The following is a 21,481-nucleotide window of genomic DNA, read 5'->3' on the forward strand; positions in this document are numbered from 1 at the left end:
CACAATCTTTAGTGACACTGAAATATCATCATACGGCTTCCTTGATGGCCCAGATAGTAAAGAATCCACCTGCAATGCAAGAGACCTGGGTTCAGTCCCTGGGTTGGGAAGATCCTCTGGAAAAGGAAATGGCAACCCACTCCAGAATTCTTGCCTGGAGAATTCCATGGACAGAGGAGCCTGGCGAGCTACAGTCTGCGGGGTCGCAAAGAGTCAGACACAACTGAGTGACCAACACAGACATCATCATCATTTATCCAGAGCCTAAACCATATGTTTATGTGTGTGTGTACTAAGTCCTTTCAGTGAGCAAATAATTTTATATGCGATTCACAGGTGAGGTAACTATCGACCAAAAGTTATTCTAGAACTAGGAAGTCATACAAGGGCTCCTCAGCCTCCTCCAAAGCCTTTTCTCCTACTTTCCATCCTCATCTCTTAGGTCCTCCAAAGCTCCTGCTCAGTTTGGTGACTCTCTTGGACTAGGTGCAATGCCTGCTTGAGAAGAGAAGATTGGCTGAAAAGCCAGCAAGATGCTCTCCTTGCTCTTCTCACAGCCCCTGACCAATCAGTCTAGGCTGGAGGCATGGAAGTGTGGTGGCAGACCATTCCACTGGAGTCAGGGAAACGTCACCCTCCTTGAGAGGAAGCTACCTGACAAGTCACAGTTGGATTGCAGCTAAATTTAGCTGCGAATAAATGCACTTATAAACTAGTCAGCTACCCGCCCAGATCCTGGGGTACGTCAAATTTACTTAAAAGACCCCTCTTTCTTTCCCAGGGTGTCATCTTTTGCCCAACGTTATTGTTCTGGAAGCTTCTGAGAGGCTCTTGAGCCATTACTTCCAGCAGCTCACTTCCTAAGGATGGATGTGTTTGCTGACAGATTGCCATAGTCCATGGTCACCAGCACTTTGAGAGATTATAAATATGTACGAGCCCTCCTGTATTTATAAAACGGCTTTCAGTTTTCAAATGTCCTTTTTGTCCTCTCGCCCTCCCACCCAAAGAACGATTTGCAGGCCTTTGCGTGGAAAGCACAGTCGCTCATGCAGTCTGCTGACATAGACGACCTCCCTTGGCAGGAGAGAGGTTTTCAGCCTTTGCAGAGATCTGGGTCCTCTGTTGTGGAACCATGACAGTGACATAATCATTGTATAAACTGTGCCAGATCTGTATTTGGGATATTTTTCTCTGGCCATTTTCAAGAAACTTGAGCTCTGTAATCCTCAATTGCCTAAAATGGGTGAATGGTGTCCTTAATATAGAATAATGTTGCTCATCTTATTCTTTTTTTTTTTTTTTTTTTTGAGGAAAAGATGGATCCTCCTTTCTTTCTTTCTTAGAAACAAATCACTTACAACAATGGCAAGATCCTTATATCTGTTCATTTGAAGAACTTACATTGGGTAAAGGCAAACACCTTTATTCTTACATAGTCGACCTTTATATTTTAGCAGGAAGTTTCACCATGATTTGTATTTTAATCAAACAAAATACTGTATTCCTGAATTGAGCTGCCAGCAGTTAAAAACTATAAACATTTGAGAAGGGCAGAAGAACACACATACTGTGAAGAATTGAAAAGATTTAACAGTGGCTGCAAAGTGAAAATAGGATATTCTTTCCAAAAATAATTAGCAAAAATTATATTTCTGTGTCCAAATATAAACCAAATTCTCTTAGCTCCAATATTACTTTATCAATTTTTAAAAATTTAGAATATGCTGCTTCACTGGGAGACTGAAGATTTTGGAATTGGCCTCCTAACACACACAAAAGCCAGATGGAGAGTGATCTCACAGGCTATTGGGTATTATCTGTGTTCTAAAAGGCCGTAGATGTTGATGAAAGGAGAACCTTGTTCATATAAATGCTCCATCATTTTATTTTATTTTTGGCTGTACCATGCAGCATGTGGGAAGCAGGGATCAAACCCATGCCCTGGGCAGTGAGACCACCAGGGAAGTCCCTATAAAAAGCCATGCATGTTGGAATTTGACAGTAAGCCCCTCATTTGTAAATCCCGCTAAGCAAAGAAAGAACAATGACACCTCCATCTGCTCTCCACCTGCATTGGAGATCCCAGAAGGCAAGACCTTATCTCTTTTTTTTAGGAGTTTATCTTTTGCTCTTTGTAAACTTTGCCTCTGGGGGATTATTGCATTGACAAGAATTCAGCATTCATTGAGGACCTATTAAATATGAAATTATTTTAAATTGCGGCTTGTCAACCTTGGCCAGATTAACATTTGGAGCCCAATAATTATTTGTTGGGGTGGGGGCAGTGTCCCATAAGTTGTAGAAGGTTTGGTATCATCTCTGGCCTCTACCCACTAGATACCAATGGCAGCACTGAGCTGTGATGACAATCAAAAAATGTCTCTAGGTATTCCCTCACATCACCAGCGCTCAGTCACGTCCTACTCTTTGCGACCCTATGGACTGTGGCCTGCCAGGGTCCTCTGTTCATGGGACTCTCCAGGCAAGAATACTGGAGTGGGTTGCCATTTCCTCCTCCAGGGGATCTTCCCCACCCAGAGATCGAACCCACTTCTCCCGAGTCTGCTGTACTGGCAGGTGAATTCTTTACCACTGATTCACCTGGGAAGCCAGGTATCACCTGGGGTGGAGCCAAAATTGCCCCTTAAAGGCTGTGCGGTAAAGGTTGGGGGGGGGGTTTCTTTTTTTGTTTTAGGCTAAACGATATATAACTATTCAAAATCCCCATCCCCATCTATATCCATAGGCACAGGCACACACACATATACTTGCAAGGTTCTTACAGAGGAGGCATTTGGTTGAGAGCACTCACTGTAGCCTCTCTTTCATGGAAATCTTTATGACTCCAGTAAATTGCTCACTAAATTTCATCTGTCGCCTGTGTTCCTGCTCAGATACAACTAAAGCCTATTGAAATTGATTTTTGTGTCAGAACAGAGCAGGGATTCAGTAAGAACATGAAAGCTTCCCTTTCATTACTAGTCTTTTTTTTTTTTTCTCCCATATTACTTTAGATTTGGTGGGCCCTAATTACATTCCAATGCTTCTCTTGCTGACACTTCTTTTGTTTTAATTAAAACTTCTGGAGGTTTGAGGACACTGTGGGAGAGGGTTTATTCATCAGCAGCCCTGATAAAAAGTCAGATGGGTCCCTATTTGTGTTCCTGCCACCCCATGAATGATGGCTGGGAACACTGTGGTCCTTTGCATTGTTTTTCTCTCCACTTGGGGTGCGGTCCTTTCTGTTTCCGTACACTTCTGAGCCTCGAAACCCGCTCCTGCTGCTGCCGAAGATATTCTGTTATTAAGTGACCCAGACGGTGCTGTGGGTGGACTGGCTGCCAATGAAAGCCATAAATTAGGTGAAATGAAATGCAGCGCCGTCTTTTTATGATTAATCTCTGCCCCCGCGCCGGTGGTGCCTCGTGATGCAAAGCCAACCCCGCCCACTCCTGACCACGTGGTCGTAAATCTGACCACAGGGCCGGTTTCGGGCTGTAATTGACAAACCTTTGCAAGGCCTGGAGGGCCAACATAATACATCTTCTTAATCTGCAGCTGGGAGGTGGGATGAAGTGAGCACAGGGTCGGCCCGAGGTCCTCAGGGGAAGACTGAGTTGCCTGTATAATAGTCCCTAGAGAGGGAGCTATTGATTCAAAATCTGAAAAAACAGACTGCCCTTTGTCAAGGGCGTGCCTGTCTGCCTGGGGTTAGTATTCTTTCAGGAAAAGGGGAGGCAGAGATGGAGGAACTGTACCTCGGCAGCTTCAGGGCCTTGCTTTTCTCTGGTCATATCTTCCTCTGCCTGATTTTCTTTCTCAGGTAAACTGAGAATCTGAAACGCAGAATGCTAAGGTCTTCTCCCGTCTCCAGGTTACTCTGTGACCCAGTGTGGGTGTTCACACTTGGGAAAGAACAAAAACAAAACCTTCTTGAGCAAAACATTCACATCAGACTATATGGCTTCTTCCTCCAGGTCCTATTGTTGTTAAGTCATTCAGTGCTCTCTGGCTCTTTGTGACCCCATGGACTGCAGCCCAGCAGGCTTCCTTGTCTTTGACCATCTCCCTGAGTTTGCTCAAACTCATGTCCATTGAGTTTTGTGCCATCCAACCATCCCACCCTCTGATGCCCCGTTTCTGCTCCTGCCCTTAATCTTTCTCAGCATCAGGGGCTTTTCCAGTGAGTCTTCTACAGTTTCCATACTATGAGCCATAGTTACAATCTCTTTTTTCTTAAGAAAAAAGCTTTCTGCCCCTCCTGAGTAGGCATTTCCCCCAGTTCTATCAAGCTCCCCCCAGATTCAGCCATGATGGGTCACTGGAGTCTCGCTTTTCACCATGATTGGGGGCAGCATATAAGGTCCACTAGGCCTGGAAACTTCCTGTTTCACAGCATGATTTAGCACCTATTCTTTGCAAAATTCTGTCCTTGACAATGTCAGAGAATTAAATGGACATAAGGCAGAGTCCTGAGGAGTTTACATGTGCCTGGTGGACTGAAGGGCCCATGGCATTACAGACTAAAGAGGAAAGAGAAATTGACTTCCATACAATTCACATGGATTATTTCCTGTAAGTTATTAAGAGCTATATATATTATTACATTTAACTTTTTACAGGCTATGTCAAAAACAGCCCATCTTTGTATCTTAAGGGAATTCCTGGCCTTACTATGCACATGTATTTTAAAACACCTGTGCCTGACTCTCAGATTTCATAGAGTACAGAAATATCATTTGGCCACCCCAATAAAAACCAAAAATAACCATTGAGAGCCAAGATAGGATTTTTGCTTTGACTTTTAAAAAATTGAGAATGTTTAATTAATGAACATTTTCATGACAGAAATTGTAAGAAGACTGCTTAAGGTGAATACTTTTAGTTTTCTGGCAGATTTTGTCAGAAGGTTGTTTTCTCCTTTTACTAAATGCTTGGGCTTCTTTGGTGGCTCAGAGGGTAAAGTGTCTGCCTGCAATGCAGGAGACCTGGGTTCGATCCCTGGGTTGGGAAGATCCCCTGGAGAAGGAAATGGCAACCCACTCCAGTACTCTTGCTTGGAAAATCCCATGGACAGAGGAGCCTGGCAGGCTACAGTCCATGGGGTCGCAGAGTCGGACACGACTGAGCGAGTTCACTTTCAGCGCATGCGTACTCAGTCGTGTATGACTCTTTGTGACTCCGTAGACTAGCCTGCCAGGCTCCTACGTCCAGGGAATTTTCCAGACAAGAATATTGGAATGGGTTGCCGTTTCCTACTCCAGGGGCTCTCCCTGAACTAGGGATCGAACCGGCGTCTCTGGCATCTCCTGCATTGGCAGGGAGGTTCTTTACCACTGAGTCACCTGGCAAGCCTTTACTGAGGTTGGGTATAAACTTCATTCTGTACTGGTGTCCAGGAACCAGAGCTTTTAAATGCCACACGTATCCCCACGTACCACCCTGACTTAAGGGACAAGGAAGGCTGTCATGGTGAATGGGGAGCAGTAGAATATTGGGGAGGCTGCACACAGACGTTCTGTCTCCTGCCTTTGATCCTTCACGTCTCTGGGGCTTAGTCCTCCCAGAAATTAATGTACAGGAGCCACAAATGACTGTGGTAATTCTGTGGCATAAATCAGATGAGAGCCAGTAAGATCTTCTGTTTTGTGCTCATTTGAGGGGTTGAGCGAGGAGGTTATTGGGCAATGTGCTCTTGGCTTAAGGCCATGGCCGAGAGACTGGTTCTGCTCCTGTTTTGAGCTCGCATCACCCCACAGCCTGTCTGCTCCTCGCTGCTGTCCCTTCAGCTGTGCACGCCTTTCCTGGGTACAGGCATCAGGCTTCCTGCCATGGAATCTGCATATATTAACTATTGTCTGCTAAAAATCGTAGCTATTTGGTTTTTTTTTTTTTCCCTTTAATCATCCATTTTGATTTTTATAAACTAAGCCAAACTGGCAGCCAGGAAGACAGGAATGCTAGTTTCTAAAAAGAAAAATGAGACACGGGCTTTTCTTCCCTGCCCTGTTTCTGTGAGCAAGCCTCAATTCTCAGTTGGCCCAGCCCTGAACAGTCTTGAAAATAATCCATTTTCTGCTTCTTGGAGGTGCCAAGCAAAGGAATTCACAGTGAGCGGTGCTGAGATAGAGAACTGTTGCTTGGGAACTGTCCTGTATCGCTACCTTGCTTCATCTTTGCCACAGTCTGGGAGCAGTGAGGGCTCTGCTCATGTGGTCAGGAGGAATTTTTAAGCCTCAGATGAATGGCATGTGCAGGCCAAGGATAAATAGAGGCCCCAGTAACCTGGGGAAACGGTAGGAGCAGACACCATGCCAAGCATATTCTGTGAACATTCTTGTTCCTTGATCATAAGGATTTACAAAGTCTTTTCATAAACTTGTCTTATCTACCTTTTTGCCTCAAGACATGTATCAAAGAAGGGTTGCATTCCTGAAGATGTTCGGATAGGTATCTTAACTATGCTTTAATCTTAATCGTGAGTGGAAAATCGGTGTTCAGCTTCACTCTCAGAGGGAAAGCTAAAACCAATTTCTGGTTTCTCTGTGATCTCTGCAAAGGGGAAGTAAATTGGCCTCTCTATAAGAGTTTAAAGGAACTTCATCCGCTAAAATCATCTTCTAATTTATTTATGGGTGAAATGGTTGTAATTCCTGCTCACAACCCTGCCTCATCTGCTCCTATACACTTTGTGATTGGATAAAAAGTGTGTGTGTGTTGACATAGGGCTCAGGAGTGGGGAATGGAAGAAACTGATATGGTCATATGGACGGTATTGCCCAGGAACCTGAATATAACCCTCAGATGTCACTACTTCATTCAGTCTGTTATTTCGCAAATGTTTACTGGATCCCTGCAGTGTCAAACACTCTGGAAGACGTTGGGGTGAATATATATCCCATCTGTTCTCAAATCTTGTTGACTTGACCTCCTGAATATCTCTGGACTCTCTCTCTACCTCTTATCTTCTCCATTACTTCCATCCTAGTCCAAGTTGCCATTATCTTGCAAATGAATTGCTAAGCAATACTGTCACTGTTCCAACATCTTTTCTAGTTTCCCCTGTTCCCTGCCCTGCCTCCAGAGAAGTTTTTTTCAAAAGGCAAACGTGATGACCCTACAACCTTGCTTCAAACCCTAAAGTGACTGCCCATCAGTCTTAGGATGAAGGTAGAACTTCTTGAAATGGCCTGTGAGACCCTGTATGTACTCATTAAACATATACTGTCTACTTCAGTCATACCGGCCTGCCATCAGTTACTCAAATGCTCAAATCGCTACACCACAGGACCTTTGAACATGCTGTTCTTGTTATCTGGACTATAACTCCCAATGCTTGAATAAAGTCCCTGGTTTATTCTATTCACCGTTTAGGTCAGAGTTTTTCTAAAATCTTTCACCCCAGATTGAGTAAAAATTATTATGTTACATTAATATTGAGAATACAGATAGGTAAGTAAGTAGGTAGGTAGATAGATACTTTGGTTGAGTTCCCTAGGAAACAAATTCTGAGGATAGATATTTGCTTGTAGGAAGTGTTTTGGGAGGTGATGTCAGGATCAACACCTCTAAGAGAGTGAAGACAGATTTGGGCAGAGGACGGAATTGCTGGCCATGTCAAAGCCCCAGGCAATCACTATAAAAGGAGCTCTGGAGCTGAGATGGCCCTTCAGAGATTTCCACTTTGACATAAATGATGTAGGCTTTTGTATTCCTACATCAGCTAATCACTGAATGTTTTTTTCCTCCAGATAAGGAGCATGACCTTGGGTCCAAATACCCTCTTTAACTAAAGGCAGTTCCTGGAAGACACAGAGTGCACCAGTCCTGAATAAGGAGGCTGGGTAGTAGCCCACAGTATCCACTACAGTCAGTTACTTATGATGCTTACATCAACCTGCTTTGTATAATAAGTTCTGGAAACAGCTCTGCTAGAATTCTGGCTGGTCTCTTTTCCTAAGCCAAGTTGTAAGAAGAAGCCCCCACCATTACATATTGTCTAACAGCTGCACCTGATGCTCACCCTCCTCTACCACCCATTCTTTATTTTTTTTTAATTTTATTATTATTATTATTTTTTTATACCACCCATTCTTGAGAGGTCCAAGCTCCTGCTCACCATGCCTTTCTCAAGCTTGACTGCTGCTGTTGTCCATTTATCCCCCTCTCGCAAAATGGGTAGAATATAAAAAGATTCTTATCTTTTGCAGCCTTAGCATAGAAAAAACTGAGGACCAGATTCAGGAATTATTATTATTAGCAAAAGTTGAATCGTTAGTTCAAGCCTGATTAAGAAGAAATGAGCTCTGAAACTTGGAATAGAGACATTCAAGTTGATGCACTTGAATGCTTGAAACCCTCATCCCTGGAGCCCTCTGCATCTTCAGAAGAGATGGTCCCATCTTGATTAAAGATATTGCACAGACCTTGGAATTTAATCTGACCTCCCTTATGATTTTCACATGTTACCTTCAGTTGATGATCACCTCTGGTTTTCACTGTCGTCACTGTCTTTCTCTAGTGCATCAGTGATTCTCTGCAAAAGCCATCTGATTCTGCTTTTTTAAACTACTGTTTCCTAAGGATATCTCAGAAGTCTGAAATATTGGGCTCACTGGTGTGTTCCCTGGCACCTGTAACCTACTCCAGTTCCCCACTAGTGAATGTGTTCACAGCGACGCTGCTGCAATGTGCCAGGACTATCAGTGAGCCACCTGCCACCAGTGATGGGAGTCTTATTGACAGCTACTCTGAGAGCTTGTCTCCTCAGGCCCTTCCTGGTACCAGTTGTCTTAGATAGAGTTTCCCAGGGAACAGATCCTGAGATGGAGATATATGTATGTAGGTATTACACTAGAGAGTGTTCTTAGGATCTACACCTGTAGGGGGAAAAAAAACTGGCATTGTGCAGAATGTTAAGAGACTCTACCTGCAATGCTGGAGACTTAGGAGACAGTTTCGATTCCTGGATCGGAAAGCTCCCTTAACGGAAGAAATGGCAACCCACTCCGGTATTCTTGCTGGGAAAATCCCATGGACAGAGGAGCCTGGAAGGCTATAGTCCATGGAGTCACAAACAGTTGGACACTGAGTGACTGAATGACTCGGTCACTTGACTGAGTGACCAAGCAGCACGCACAGTATTGTGCAGAGTTTAACTGCAATGCAGTCTCATGCCCTGGAGGAGGGAATGGCAACCCACTCCAGGATTCTTGCCTGGAGAATCCCATGGACAGAGGAGCCTGGCAGGCTAAGGTTCATAAGGTCACAAAGAGTTGGACACGACTGAAGTGACCTAGCATGCGTGCACGTCTCAAGACAGACCTCAGCCATCTTAAGGAGAGGTCAGGAGCTGAGCAGGCTCTTCAGAATTGCCCACCTTTAAAACTAGAGGCCTGAGCCTTTATACTTCTGCATCAGCCAGCCACTGGAGTTGGCTGTCTCCAGGAGGGAGCATGACCTTGGGCTTCTGGCAGATCCAAGAGGGCCTTGGCTGAGCGCTGTCAGCTACTTCAGTCTTAAAAGGAGAATCTGGGTTGCGTTTTACAATACCATTGATAGACAGGTGATCAGTGTAACTGTAACATTTGATCTGTGAAACAACAGCTGCCGTTACTACATGCTCTACACTGCATTTTGCTTTGTTTTTTCTATTTCATTTATTTTCATGGTTCTTATGGTGCACATTTTGAAAATTACAGTGTTGGATTACAATTGGTAGGTTAGTGTAGGATGCTATGAAAACACAAAGGTAAGGGCACTTGCTTGAAATTAGGAAATTGAAGAAGTCTTCCTCAATAAAGGCAAGATCAAATCTAAGCTAAGCACAAAGAACTAAAAGCACTCTGCCTGTGTGAGTCCTTGGACAAGGAGGAATGGAGATGGTGGGCAGAATTTCTGCATTTTCCTCAGCCTTGGTTTTCTCCTGTGCTGTGTTAGAAGCAAATGTATTTCAGTGACCTAGAAATGAAAGGACTCTCTTCCAGGCTTGCCTCGAGCCAGCAGTTTTTTTGTTTTTTTAATTAATTAATTTTTTTTTGAGCCAGCAGTTTTAAGCCATCTTACTGTTCCTTAGAAAATAACAGCAATAGAAGAGACCAGGCTTGCATGGCTATTTGGGACACAACCATTATTTTCCTCTTGTATTTATTTTAGGGAGTAGGTAAAGGGGCAGTGTAGTCCCTCCATATCTATGGTGGGATGGGGATTGGGCTGAGTATTGATTCCAGGATCCTGCTTGGGTCCCACAATCTGTGGATACTCAAGTCCTTTACATAAGATAGCACAGTATTTGCATATTACTTATGTGCATTCTCCAGTATAGTATAAATAATCTCTAAATTACTTATAATGCCTAATACAATGTGAATGCTATGTAAATAGTGATAAATAGCATGTAAATAGTAGCTGGCATGCAGATAAACTCAAGTTTTTCTTCTTGGAACGTCCCAGAATTTTTTTCCCCAAGTATTTTCTGTTTGACTTGAGTTGAATGTGTATGTGAATGTGGAACCTGTGGATCTAGAGAGTTGAAGGTACTATAATCCTTGACGGTATTGTACTCCTCAAGTGTGAGGTAGGAGGATAAAAAGAAGGGAAGCAGAATGGGTCTGTAAAGTCTGTCTAAGCACCTGCATGGCGTGCTCCCACCTACTGTGCAGTCCAAGTTCATGTGCCCGAGGCACAGTGAGGCCAAACAAGCCTAAATGCCGAGAGTCTGGAGCAGATTTCTCTCCAAAGAAATTTTATTTCTTTCAGGGACCAGGCAAGTAGAATGGGTGGTTCATGCTCAAAAACCCCAAACTCCCTAATGGCATTCAAGCAAGTGTTCTTAAAGACAGTATTAGGGGAGAAGGTCATAAGGATCCTTGATCAGCTCATGGACCTTCTTCTGATGGGTTTATGGTGAGGTAACAGGGTCCCTTGGACTGCAAGGAGATCCAACCAGTCCATCCTAAAGGAGATCAGTCCTGGGTGTTCATTGGAAGGACTGATGCTGAAGCTGAAACTCCAGTACTTTGGCCACGGCATGCGAAGAGTTGACTCATTGAAAAAGACCCTGATGCTGGGACGAATTGGGGGCAGGAGGAGAAGGGGGCGACAGAGGATGAGATGGCTGGATGGCATCACCGACTCGATGGACATGGGTTTGAGTAGACTCCAGGAGTTGGTGATGGACAGGGAGGCTTGGCATGCTGCGATTCATGGGGTTGCAAAGAGTCAGACACGACTGAGCGACTGAACTGAACTGAACAGGGTGGTGTTTCTGGAACTCAACCTTCTGGCTCCTCCCAGCCTGGGGTCTGCATGCTTGTGGTCAACATGTAGTCACGATCCTCTACCTGGGTGGGTATCTTAGTTTCTGCAGAATAATTCAAAGATACACATCCGATTGTTATCTGTTTGCCTTTGGGAGGGAACTGGGTGCCAGCTGACTCTTGTCTGAATCATTAACTTCTTGACTGTGCTCTTTGAAACTCAGGGAAGACCTAAGGAGATTGAAGTCTTTTTCCACAAACCAGATAAGGGAGACACCAAGGGGCCTTGTACCCAGGAGGGCCCCACAGGGTCCTGCTCAGTTCCAGTCCCCCCTTTTCTATGATACTTGTCAATTTCAAGGGGAACAGATGTGGAACTAGAAAGGGAATAAAGTTTTGGATAGAGTGGTTAATCATGAACCCGACAGAGAAACTGTTCTGGGGGGACGCAGATTCATGCCAGCTGGGTGACCCCCGTGGCCTCTGCTCTCCCTGACTTGATTTGATGGTTTTTTTCCTCCTGTCTTTCAGAGGGCTTTTTACGTTTCAGGACATGATTGAGGCTTTGGGTCCTAGTGGAATACCAATTTTGTTTTTCCAGATTTAGTCTGTTGTTTTTGTTATTGTTGGTTGTGTCAGTAGAAAAAAAAAACTCTTACTTCATCTTTCATTAAGAAATGACTCAGCAATTGCAATTTAATGGGGTATTTCCCCCCAGTTTTCATGGATAAAAAATTTTAATTCTTTGCCTCCTTTAAAGTTTCTTTTCCCCCAGAATTTAATTTTTACTCCTTGGCTGAATATGTACTTTAGATCCAAATTAAATAGAGTCTATATATTTAATTTCTCTTGTAATTGGGAATAAGTTAAAATTAGTAGTATTGAATTTTCACTTCACACATTTTTTTAATAATAACATCCTCCCTGTTTCCCTGCTCTCAAAAAAAAAAAAATGAATCCTACATGAAACAGGGACAAATGGTTCATGTTTAATTCAAATTAAATAAAATATGAAAAGGTTGGTTTAAAAAATTATGTTTAAATTTTAGTGATAAAATTTCACATTCAGGAACTGGAAAGCAGAAGTGGAACAGATGAAAAAGCATCCTGGGTTTAGGTCTTCATTAGTTGTGAGATTTTGGCCTGATCTCTAAAAGAAGGATTAGATCAGGCCCCTCGAGGGCTTTTCCTATTCAATTTATTTGTGACTTTATGAAGTCGCCTCTTTGAACGCTGTCTTAACGCTGATGTGCCTCAGGTGTCTAGTGATCTTATAGGTCAGCTGATCCCTAGCCATCCCCTCAAAGCCTGCCTTCATCTGGATCCTAATTTAGTTTGGCATTCCCCAGTGATGTAAAAGGCAACTCATGCTGGGCAGCCTTCTTGGTGGCCCCCTCATCAAAGGTTGACAGCTCAGCTGCCTTCCTGTTCCAGAGCATGGACCCTTGCTGGCACTGAACTGAGACTGCTAATTGTTCCACCTCTAGGATGTCATTTAAACCCAAACTGCCATCCCCAAGGTATATTATTTGGTTGTCTGTCAGACTCATTGAGAACAGTTATTTCAACTTGGAAGGGAGATTTTAAATGGAGGAGAAGTTAAGTTTTCTTTTCTAGTGTTAGATTATCAGTCAATCAGTTCAGTCGCTCAATCGTGTCTTTGCGACCCCGTGGACTACAGCCCGCCAGGCCTCCCTGTCCATCACCAACTCCTGGAGCTTACTCAAACTCATGTCCATCGTGTCAGTGATACCATCCAACCATCTCATCCTCTGTTGTCCCCTTCTCCTCCCGCCTTCAATCTTTCCCAGCATCAGGGTCTTTTCAAATGAGTAGGTTCTTGGCATCAGGTGGCCAAAGCATTTGAGCTTCAGTTTCAGCATCAGTCCTTCCAATGAATATTCAGGACTGATTTCCTTTAGAATGGACTGGTTGGATCTCCCTGCAGTCCAGGGGACTCTGAAGGGTCTTCTCCAACACCAGAGTTCAAAAGCATCAATTCTTTAGCGCTCAGCTTTTTTTATAGTCCAACTCTCACGTCTGTACACGACTACTGGAAAAACCGTAACTTTCACTAGACAGACCTTTGTTGGTGAAGTAATATCTCTGCTTTTTAATATGCTGTCTAGGTTGGTCATAGCTTTTCTTCCAAGGAGCAAGCGTCTTTTAATTTCATGGCTGCAATCACCATCTGCAGTGATTTTGGAGCCCCCCAAAATAAAGTTTCTCACTGTTTCCACTGTTTTCCCATCTATTTGCCATGAAGTGATGGAACCAGATGCCATGATCTTAGTTTTCTGAATGTGGAGCTTTAAGCCAACTTTTTCACTCTCCTCTTTCACTTTCATCAAGAGACTCTTTAGTTTTTCTTTGCTTTCTGCCATAAGGGTGGTGTCATCTGCATATCTGAGGTTATTGATATTTCTCCCAGCTATCATGATTCCAACTTGAGCTTCATCCAGCCCAGCATTTCTCATAATGTACTCTGCATATAAGTTAAATAAACAGGGTGACAATATACAGCCTTGAAATACTCCTTTCCCTATTTGGAACCAGTCTGTTGTTCCATGTCCAGTTCTAACTGTTGCTTCAAGGTTTCTCAAGAGGAAGGTCAGGTGGTCTGGTATTCCCATCTTTTTCAGAATTTTCCACAGTTTCTTGTGATCCACACAGTCTTTGGCATAGTCAGTAAAGCAGAAGTAGATCTTTTTCTGGAACTCTCTTGCTTTTTCAATGATCTGGTGGATGTTGGCAATTTCATCTCTGGTTCCTCTGCTTTTTCTAAATCCAGCTTGAACATCTGGAAGTCCACGGTTCATGTACTTTTGAAACCTGGCTTGGAGAATTTTGAGCATTACTTTGCTAGCATGTGAGATGAGTGCAGTTGTGCGGTAGTTTGAACTTTCTTTGGCATTGCCTTTCTTTGGGATTGGAATGAAAATGACCTTTTCCAGTCCTGTGGCCACTGCTGCGAGTTTTTTGTTAAGGGCCACAAAGTCAGAGCATGTGGGAGCCCGCCAGTGGCGAGCCAGGCAGGGATTGCTTCTTAGAGGTCCCCAGAAGACATACCCAAACATTCCCATTCCCTGGCTGCATGGCACCATTAAAAGAATTTCAGGGTGAAATTTCAGCTATGTGTTATCAGCCAGACCCTCTGTCTGCAGTGATCCTACCCTTCTTTAGTGCTATATTAGAGAAATAGTCATTGTTTAATGACCCTTACTTTAAAGACTTTCTATTCCCAAAGAGAAGCAGCTGATTTCTTTGTTAAGGTCACCATCACGTCATCACAGACTTACTGGGACCAGGACAACCCTGGAGGTCATACAGTGTTTATCAGCAGAGGGCGCTGTTGCTACTTCTCCTTTGTATGAGATTGCCCTCCAGCTCTGCAGGGAGTCAGCATTGCTGGCCCCTGGGCTCTGAATATCACAGTACTATTCTCCTCCACTCAGTCACTGTGAAAACTAAATTCCCAACTAATTTTCCTACATTTCCTTGGGGTGTTAAGAATGATACCTTCCCCCCAACCCCCCCATCTCCGACCACAGAGCGCAGTTTGCAGATGGATGATTAGAACTTGCTTCTGATGAACCAGCTGGTCATGGGCGGAACCAGGCCTCTGGAATTCTGATCCAGGACTCTTAGTGTGGTAACCCTTCCACCCCCTCCCTCAGTTTGTTGAAAATTGACGTACGTCTGCGACCATATTGGATTACTGATTAAAAGTCTTCTTATTTGTGCTTTTTCCGGAATGAGGAGGAAAGACAGAAAACAGCAAGGGGGTTGAAAGGTGAAGGAACCACTGTTAGAATCAGGCAGATGCATACGCAGAGCTGGGACGGATGAGAAGAAAAGTGACAGGCAGCACCAAACCTGTCTCCTCCAGCTTCAGGTGGATATGCCCTCACTAACCGCTGCTGTTCATCCAGAAACATGCCACCCCGTCTGTGGGCTGGGCACCCACTTCTCCGGGCGCTAGGACTACGATGATGAGGCACGCGCTTTCCTTCATGAAACGTATAACCTCAAGGGAAGACAGCACTCAGAAGGAATCCCAAGACAGGGCTATAAACAACTACAGCCAGCGTCTTCTCACAGCTATTCTGTGCCAGGCCCTGTCAAGCACTTTACAATTACTATCTCATTTAATCCTCCTTGCACTGCCATGAGTTAGGTACTGTCATTATTTCCATTTTTCATATGAGGAAACTGAGACCTAGAAGGTGAAAGGGATTTGTCTTGGAAGCTATATTATACTGCCTGATAACAGTCGCAGGTACAATGTATTTTAAAAGCCACGTAAAGAATGCATTTAGAAATAATGACACTGACCAGCTTTACCCCTGTCTGAGAGTCAGTTATAGACTTTATGTTTCTCATGCAGATAAAGCTTCACTTTGAGGATATCCTCCTCTCCACACCCTGTTCTCTTCCCATTTCAAGTGCCTGATGCTTCCTGTAGTTAAAAAGGCCAGAGATACCCACTCTGGGGAAGCAGTTCCTTGGGCTCAGTAGTGTCTCTTTGATCACAAATTCAGATTGATTGCTCTCTATTTTGCTTTAGGTCCCCTTTTAAGATGAAGATAAATTAGCAGTCTCAAGTGAACTCCAGCAGAGTCATATCCATTTGAGACTGTCACAATACAAGAGATTGTAATAATCAAGGAAACTAGCATTTTTTCACATACCAAGGGCTTGCTGACAGAGGAGATGCTTGCGTCTGCTGCACCCAGATATTCCATGTACACCCCTCCTCCAACTCCAGCCCCTGTCTAACACCTTGGAGAGGAGGTAGAACCTCATTATTTGACATTGTCTCTTTTATTAAACTTGACAAAACCTGCTAAAACAAACTCAAAAGACAAAATGATGGACCTGTGTTACAAAATAAACTTTAAATAGAGGTTGATTTACAAAGCATTTAAGATTTCTCTGTCTGTCTGTCTCTATCTGTCTTCCCCATGGGCACTCTGTAACATTGATCCACATAATTGTTTGTTACAGTTGAAGCCTCATGCTAATGTTGCTTATCAGAACTGAGTTGTTTCAAAATTTTTTTTACAGGGTCGTCATGTCAAAACAGGCCAGCTGGCAGCCATCAAGGTTATGGATGTCACAGGGGTAATGTATCTTTATCTTGCCATCTCAAAGTTGTTTTATATATTTGTCTTAAGAAGTTAGTGATAGAGAAAAATCATTTTTTGGAAATAGAATCTTTTTTAGACATCTAAGACCTTTCCCACTTTCGCTTAACATTAAGAGTATTCAGCAATTGACTGAGATGACCATGGGTAAATCATTCTAATTAGGTACGTACACACTGCCTTGTGTAAGGCAGAGTGAAGAACAGTGTGTGCCAATAATTTACATAAACACAACTGAGGACATTTGCATATGAAGACAAAACAAGGATTTGAAGGTATTAAGAGAATAATACTGAGATTACACTGAAGAGGTGGATCTCAAGGGTTTTCCCCAAAGTCCACCTAATACTGGAATAGGCAAGAGTTTGGATGGCTGTAAAATCCTAGTAGGGTGTATAACATGAATATTTTCTTCCCCAAAATATTGTGGACCAAATATTCACCATATGCACAAATACTTATTAGTATTGGGCAACACTGAAATAAAATTTCTGCCTGGATAATCAAAAGCAATCTAAGAAATAGACTTTATTTTAAATACAATCTTATGCTTTCAATCCCTTTTGCTAGGCCTATTTAAAATATTTTAATGCCTTTTCTAGAGTACAGAGCAAAGATCAGACTTGAAAGTCTCACTCGACATCAAAAGCATGTCAATAATTTTCTATTGTCTTGGGAATTTTTCTAAAGATGTCTGTCAGCTGTACATAAAAGCTAAAAGACCACAGTCTTCCTTTTGTCCCAGAAGTGGATTACTTAGTGTAAAGAGATGTAGAATGAATAGGTCACACAAAGATATCAAGAACCAGTATGCAAATAAGAAATACACACAGTTTGTCAGACTTCAAGCCTTATCTTGGTCCTGTTTGTCACCTTTGATAAGTACACATTATATGCTATGCTATTAACCATGATACTAATTGTAGTACTTTTCATTTATACTATACATTTATGACTTCCTTTCCTTAGTCATTTTTTAATCTGAATTCTTTATGTTATATGTGGTTTTAAAATTATATGCATTTTAACAGGTGAAAAATTTTGTTCCCATGTGTTTAGAACCACTTAAAGTACTCCTTCCTTTTATTTGTCTTATATGCATTATTCAAATTTTAGAGTTTGCAAACCATCTCAAATAGTTCATCCCAATTAGTTTTTTAATTCACCTGGCCTTTACTGAATACGAAAAATGCATATAGATTATAGTAATAAGGTTTAGTTTCTGCCACTTGTAAAAGAAAATTAAAATTAACAGAGACTTAAGCTTGATGAAAGTGTTATACCATCACATGTTAAATGAGTTTAGAGTCGACAGCCCAGAAATGTATAGCAGCAATGTGACAGAGTAGGAGGGTGTTTTAATCTTTCTGTTCCACCATTCTGACACATAGCTTCCACACTTAAGGTCAGTTCCATGACACAAGGTGGTTGTTGGATTTCCATTGATCACGTTCTTTGGCGGGCAAAACAAAGGTGGGTAGGATGGGGAGAGAGTTGGTGGGAGAAGAGGATACAGAATATAGCCCCTTCAATGAAATTCTTTCTACTTACATACAACATTTTTATTTACTTCTGCTTTCCTTGGCTACCTTGCTGCAAGGGAATCTGGGAATGTAGTCTTTCATCCTACCAATGTGCCTAGTTCATCTGGGTTCTTTTATTAGTCAGGAGTGAAGGGAGAATGTGTTTTTCATTAGCTGGGTCTGATAAAAAAATCAAGAGCAGATACTATCTGTTTCTTCACAGAAACTCATTAGAAATGTATAAATCTTTCACAAGCTCCCTGCAAAAAACAAGAATTTATTTTGCAATTCTGCTGAAGTTGTACTACTGTATTTTCCTTGGATTGAACAGGATCGCCACATAATGCAGCACACTTGGCAGTTGAACAACTAATGGATGTGGATGGAGTCCAAGACATTCATGCCATAAAGTTCTGTTGTGTGGGTCTGCAGAACTGCAGTTGAGTTCCACTGATATCATTAATCTCGGTGCACAGTTGTGCACAGAGCTGTATATTGATGCACAAAGTATAAGAGAGCTCTGAATATCACTTTTCTGGTTCTATTTGTGAGATTTTAAGTTGCTCAGAGAATTATTTACTATTGCTAGATCACCTTGCTTGGAAGAAAAAAAGGTACACAGCAGTTTATCCCAGAGTATGTATTTTCATAGCTACGCTGTTAGTTAGCCTCTCTAAACTGGGTTTCACAAGGCAACTGAACCCTACAGAAGATGATTTAGAGACAATTTCCTCAATTCTCCCCAGGATGGTGAGGAGCTGGCACCATTTCAATGCACAGGAGAGTCAATCCATTGCATATAATGGATGCTTTATAGTATGTGGGCTTGATTCTCTTGGGGAACCTCTGTTGAAAGGGCTGGATAGTTCTCTGTTTTAGGCACATCATTGACTATGACCATTATGAAACCACTGACCCTTAACAAAGGCAAACATGGATATACATTGGGAAATGGTTTTCTTATTTCCCATGGCGTATGATCCAGCAGCAAATGACTGTTGTATCACTCCTGTACACATCATAGTCAACATAAGATTTCCTTTGTGAAATTCATGTGGTGTCCTCAGAAAACAATCTATTTCATTTTGCCATGTTGTCTTTTGTGTATTATGGAATGTTGTAAAAGCTTCTTACCAATTATTATAATTGTGCTCATTATATCTGCCCCGAGATGAATTCTCAAAGGTCGCCTTTGTTAATTGTTTGCATAGAAAGTTACTATAGATTATTGTAATGAAACTGATAAAACTATCACCTTGAAATCAATTTTTAAATTATTTTTATTCTATACCGTGTCCTTTTTTAAAGAAGAAAGTAATACAGAAAAAAATGAGTGTAATATTTATGTTCTTTAGTTTTAAAGCTGAGACACTCCCAAATTTGCCCATATTTGCTTCAGAATTAGGGCTTAAACTCAGTCTTTGAAGTTCTTTCGGTTTCTGAAGTAATTATGAGAATTTTTGCATTCCAGTGTTTTCTGGGGATTCGTTCCCAGCTGGATTTGTGTACTTTAATTATCTAAACAAAACTGTATCCTCTAGGGCAGTGTTCCTCATAGTGGACGGCTAATATCTATGAACTTTCAGCACACTTGGGGTGCTCATCAGAAATGCAGAAATACTGGGCTTGCTGCAGAATTTTTAGGTGGAGCTTCAGAACTTGCCTTTTCTTTTTCTTTTTTTCTTTTGAAAAGCACATAATTTTTTTATTTATTGTTTTTTTTTCTTCTAAGTTTGTTGAGATATAATTGACATACAGTAGGTATACAGCATAATGATTAGGCTTACAAATATCAAGAAAAGATTATACAATAAGTTTAATAAACATTCATCATCTCATATAGATACAAACTTAAGAGAAATAGAAAAAAGATTTTTTTCTTGTGATAAGAACTCCATTTCATCCATCTCATTAGAACTGATTCAAATGAATTCATGTGGGAGAAGGCGAGGGTGGGATGTTTCAAGAGAACATCATCGAAACATGTATTTTATCTAGGGTGAAACAGATCACCAGCCCAGGCTGAATGCATGAGACAAGTACTTGGGCCTGGTGCACTGGGAAGACCCAGAGGAATCGGGTGGAGAGGGAGGTGGGAGGGGGGATCGGGATGGGGAATACATGTAACTCCGTGGCTGATTCATGTCAGTGTATGACAAAAACCACTGCAATATTGTAAAGTAATTAGCCTCCAACTAATAAAAATAAATGGAAAAAAAAAGAAACCTGGGGAAAAAAACCTCCAGATTTACTTTACAACACTCATATATAATAGACAGCAGTGTTAATTATATTTATCGTGTTGGATGTTACGTTCCTGAGAAGCACAGAATTAGTTCAGTCCAGATAGATGATTCTGTTTTAGTCAATTCACAAATTTAGTTTGTGTAAATTTCCTTTGTCGTATAACCTCTGCAATTTCAATGGATAAACCACTCTTCATTACTTGTGGAAACCTAACTAAAATAATCAGATGACATCTTTGATGTACACTAATTATTATTGAGGTTCCTTTACTTCTGTGTTTAGCAATACTAGGCCAAGGAACCACTTATAGAACAGCACATTTCCCATAAAATTCTGGATGTTATCTAAAAAGTTCATCTTTTACAATTCATGACTAAACTGGTAAAATCAGAGAATTCCCTGTCAGACAGAAATGTCAGATAATCAGAGGATTAAGTAAAGAAGATAAGCGTTACAATTTTTCCATATGTCTGCTGATCCCTGATGGTCTGGAGTGTGGCGGATTCTGCCTTTTCTACAAGCTCATCAGGGTCTTCATGCACACCAACCGGAACAGAACTTTTCTAGGCCAAGTATGAAGAGACTATGGTCCTTTGATCACCCTGCAAATAATCTCCATCTTCATTTGGATCAAAATTTCTGGTGTAAACTAGTCCCTTTGCAATGATACTTTGAAGTCCATGTAGGACTCGATAGCATAATAACTTGGTATTGTAGGCTTTCATCTTAACAATGACTGGTTATGATCATTACTCAGGACATGTTGGGTTTTAGTACTAAAGCCCCACTTAGAATGGATGAAGCTGAAAACAGAATTTATTGTTTTGTGTATATTAAAAAAAAAAAAAAAAGCTCAGCAGGGTCTAGGAAGTAACATAAATAGTTGGGAATTGTGTATCTCTCTCCATCTCTGAACTTTGCTTTCTTTCCACCAGCAGCTGCAGGCTCATGTTCTAATTACTTCATTGCCCTTAGTCTCAGCAAGAGTGCAAGTCTCAATATCAGAAGCCCAGCTTGGGTCACCTCACCATCCCAGTGCCGATTCTGTTTCTCTTGAGCCACACCTGGTCCCTTGTAGCTCTGATGGTAAAAAATGTGCCCGCAGTGCTGGAGACCCAGGTTTCATCCCTGGGTCAGAAAGATCCCTTGGAGAAGGAAATGGCAACCCACTCCAGTATTCTTGCCTGGAGAATTCCATGGACAGTGGAGCCTGGCGGGCTATAGTCCATGAAGTCGCACAGTTGGACATGACTGGAAAGGAGGCATCCTTAAAGAAAAACCTGATAACTGTTAAGATCAAAGG

At 42.1% G+C, this 21,481-nt stretch overlaps 1 protein-coding gene across 7 annotated transcripts in view; it reads left to right on the top strand.

Annotated features, from left to right (window-relative positions):
• The window catches only part of TNIK (TRAF2 and NCK interacting kinase), a 389,309-nt gene that overhangs the window by 210,162 nt on the left and 157,666 nt on the right, over positions 1-21,481 (top strand). For all 7 annotated transcript variants that reach the window (XM_070466423.1, XM_070466420.1, XM_070466421.1 and 4 more), the window contains exon 3: positions 16,329-16,385. In XM_070466423.1, the coding sequence (XP_070322524.1) occupies positions 16,329-16,385 (57 nt within the window). The remainder of the gene's footprint in view (positions 1-16,328; positions 16,386-21,481) is intronic.

Source organism: Odocoileus virginianus, chromosome 4, assembly GCF_023699985.2.
Source record: "Odocoileus virginianus isolate 20LAN1187 ecotype Illinois chromosome 4, Ovbor_1.2, whole genome shotgun sequence".
NCBI lineage: Eukaryota > Metazoa > Chordata > Mammalia > Artiodactyla > Cervidae > Odocoileus > Odocoileus virginianus.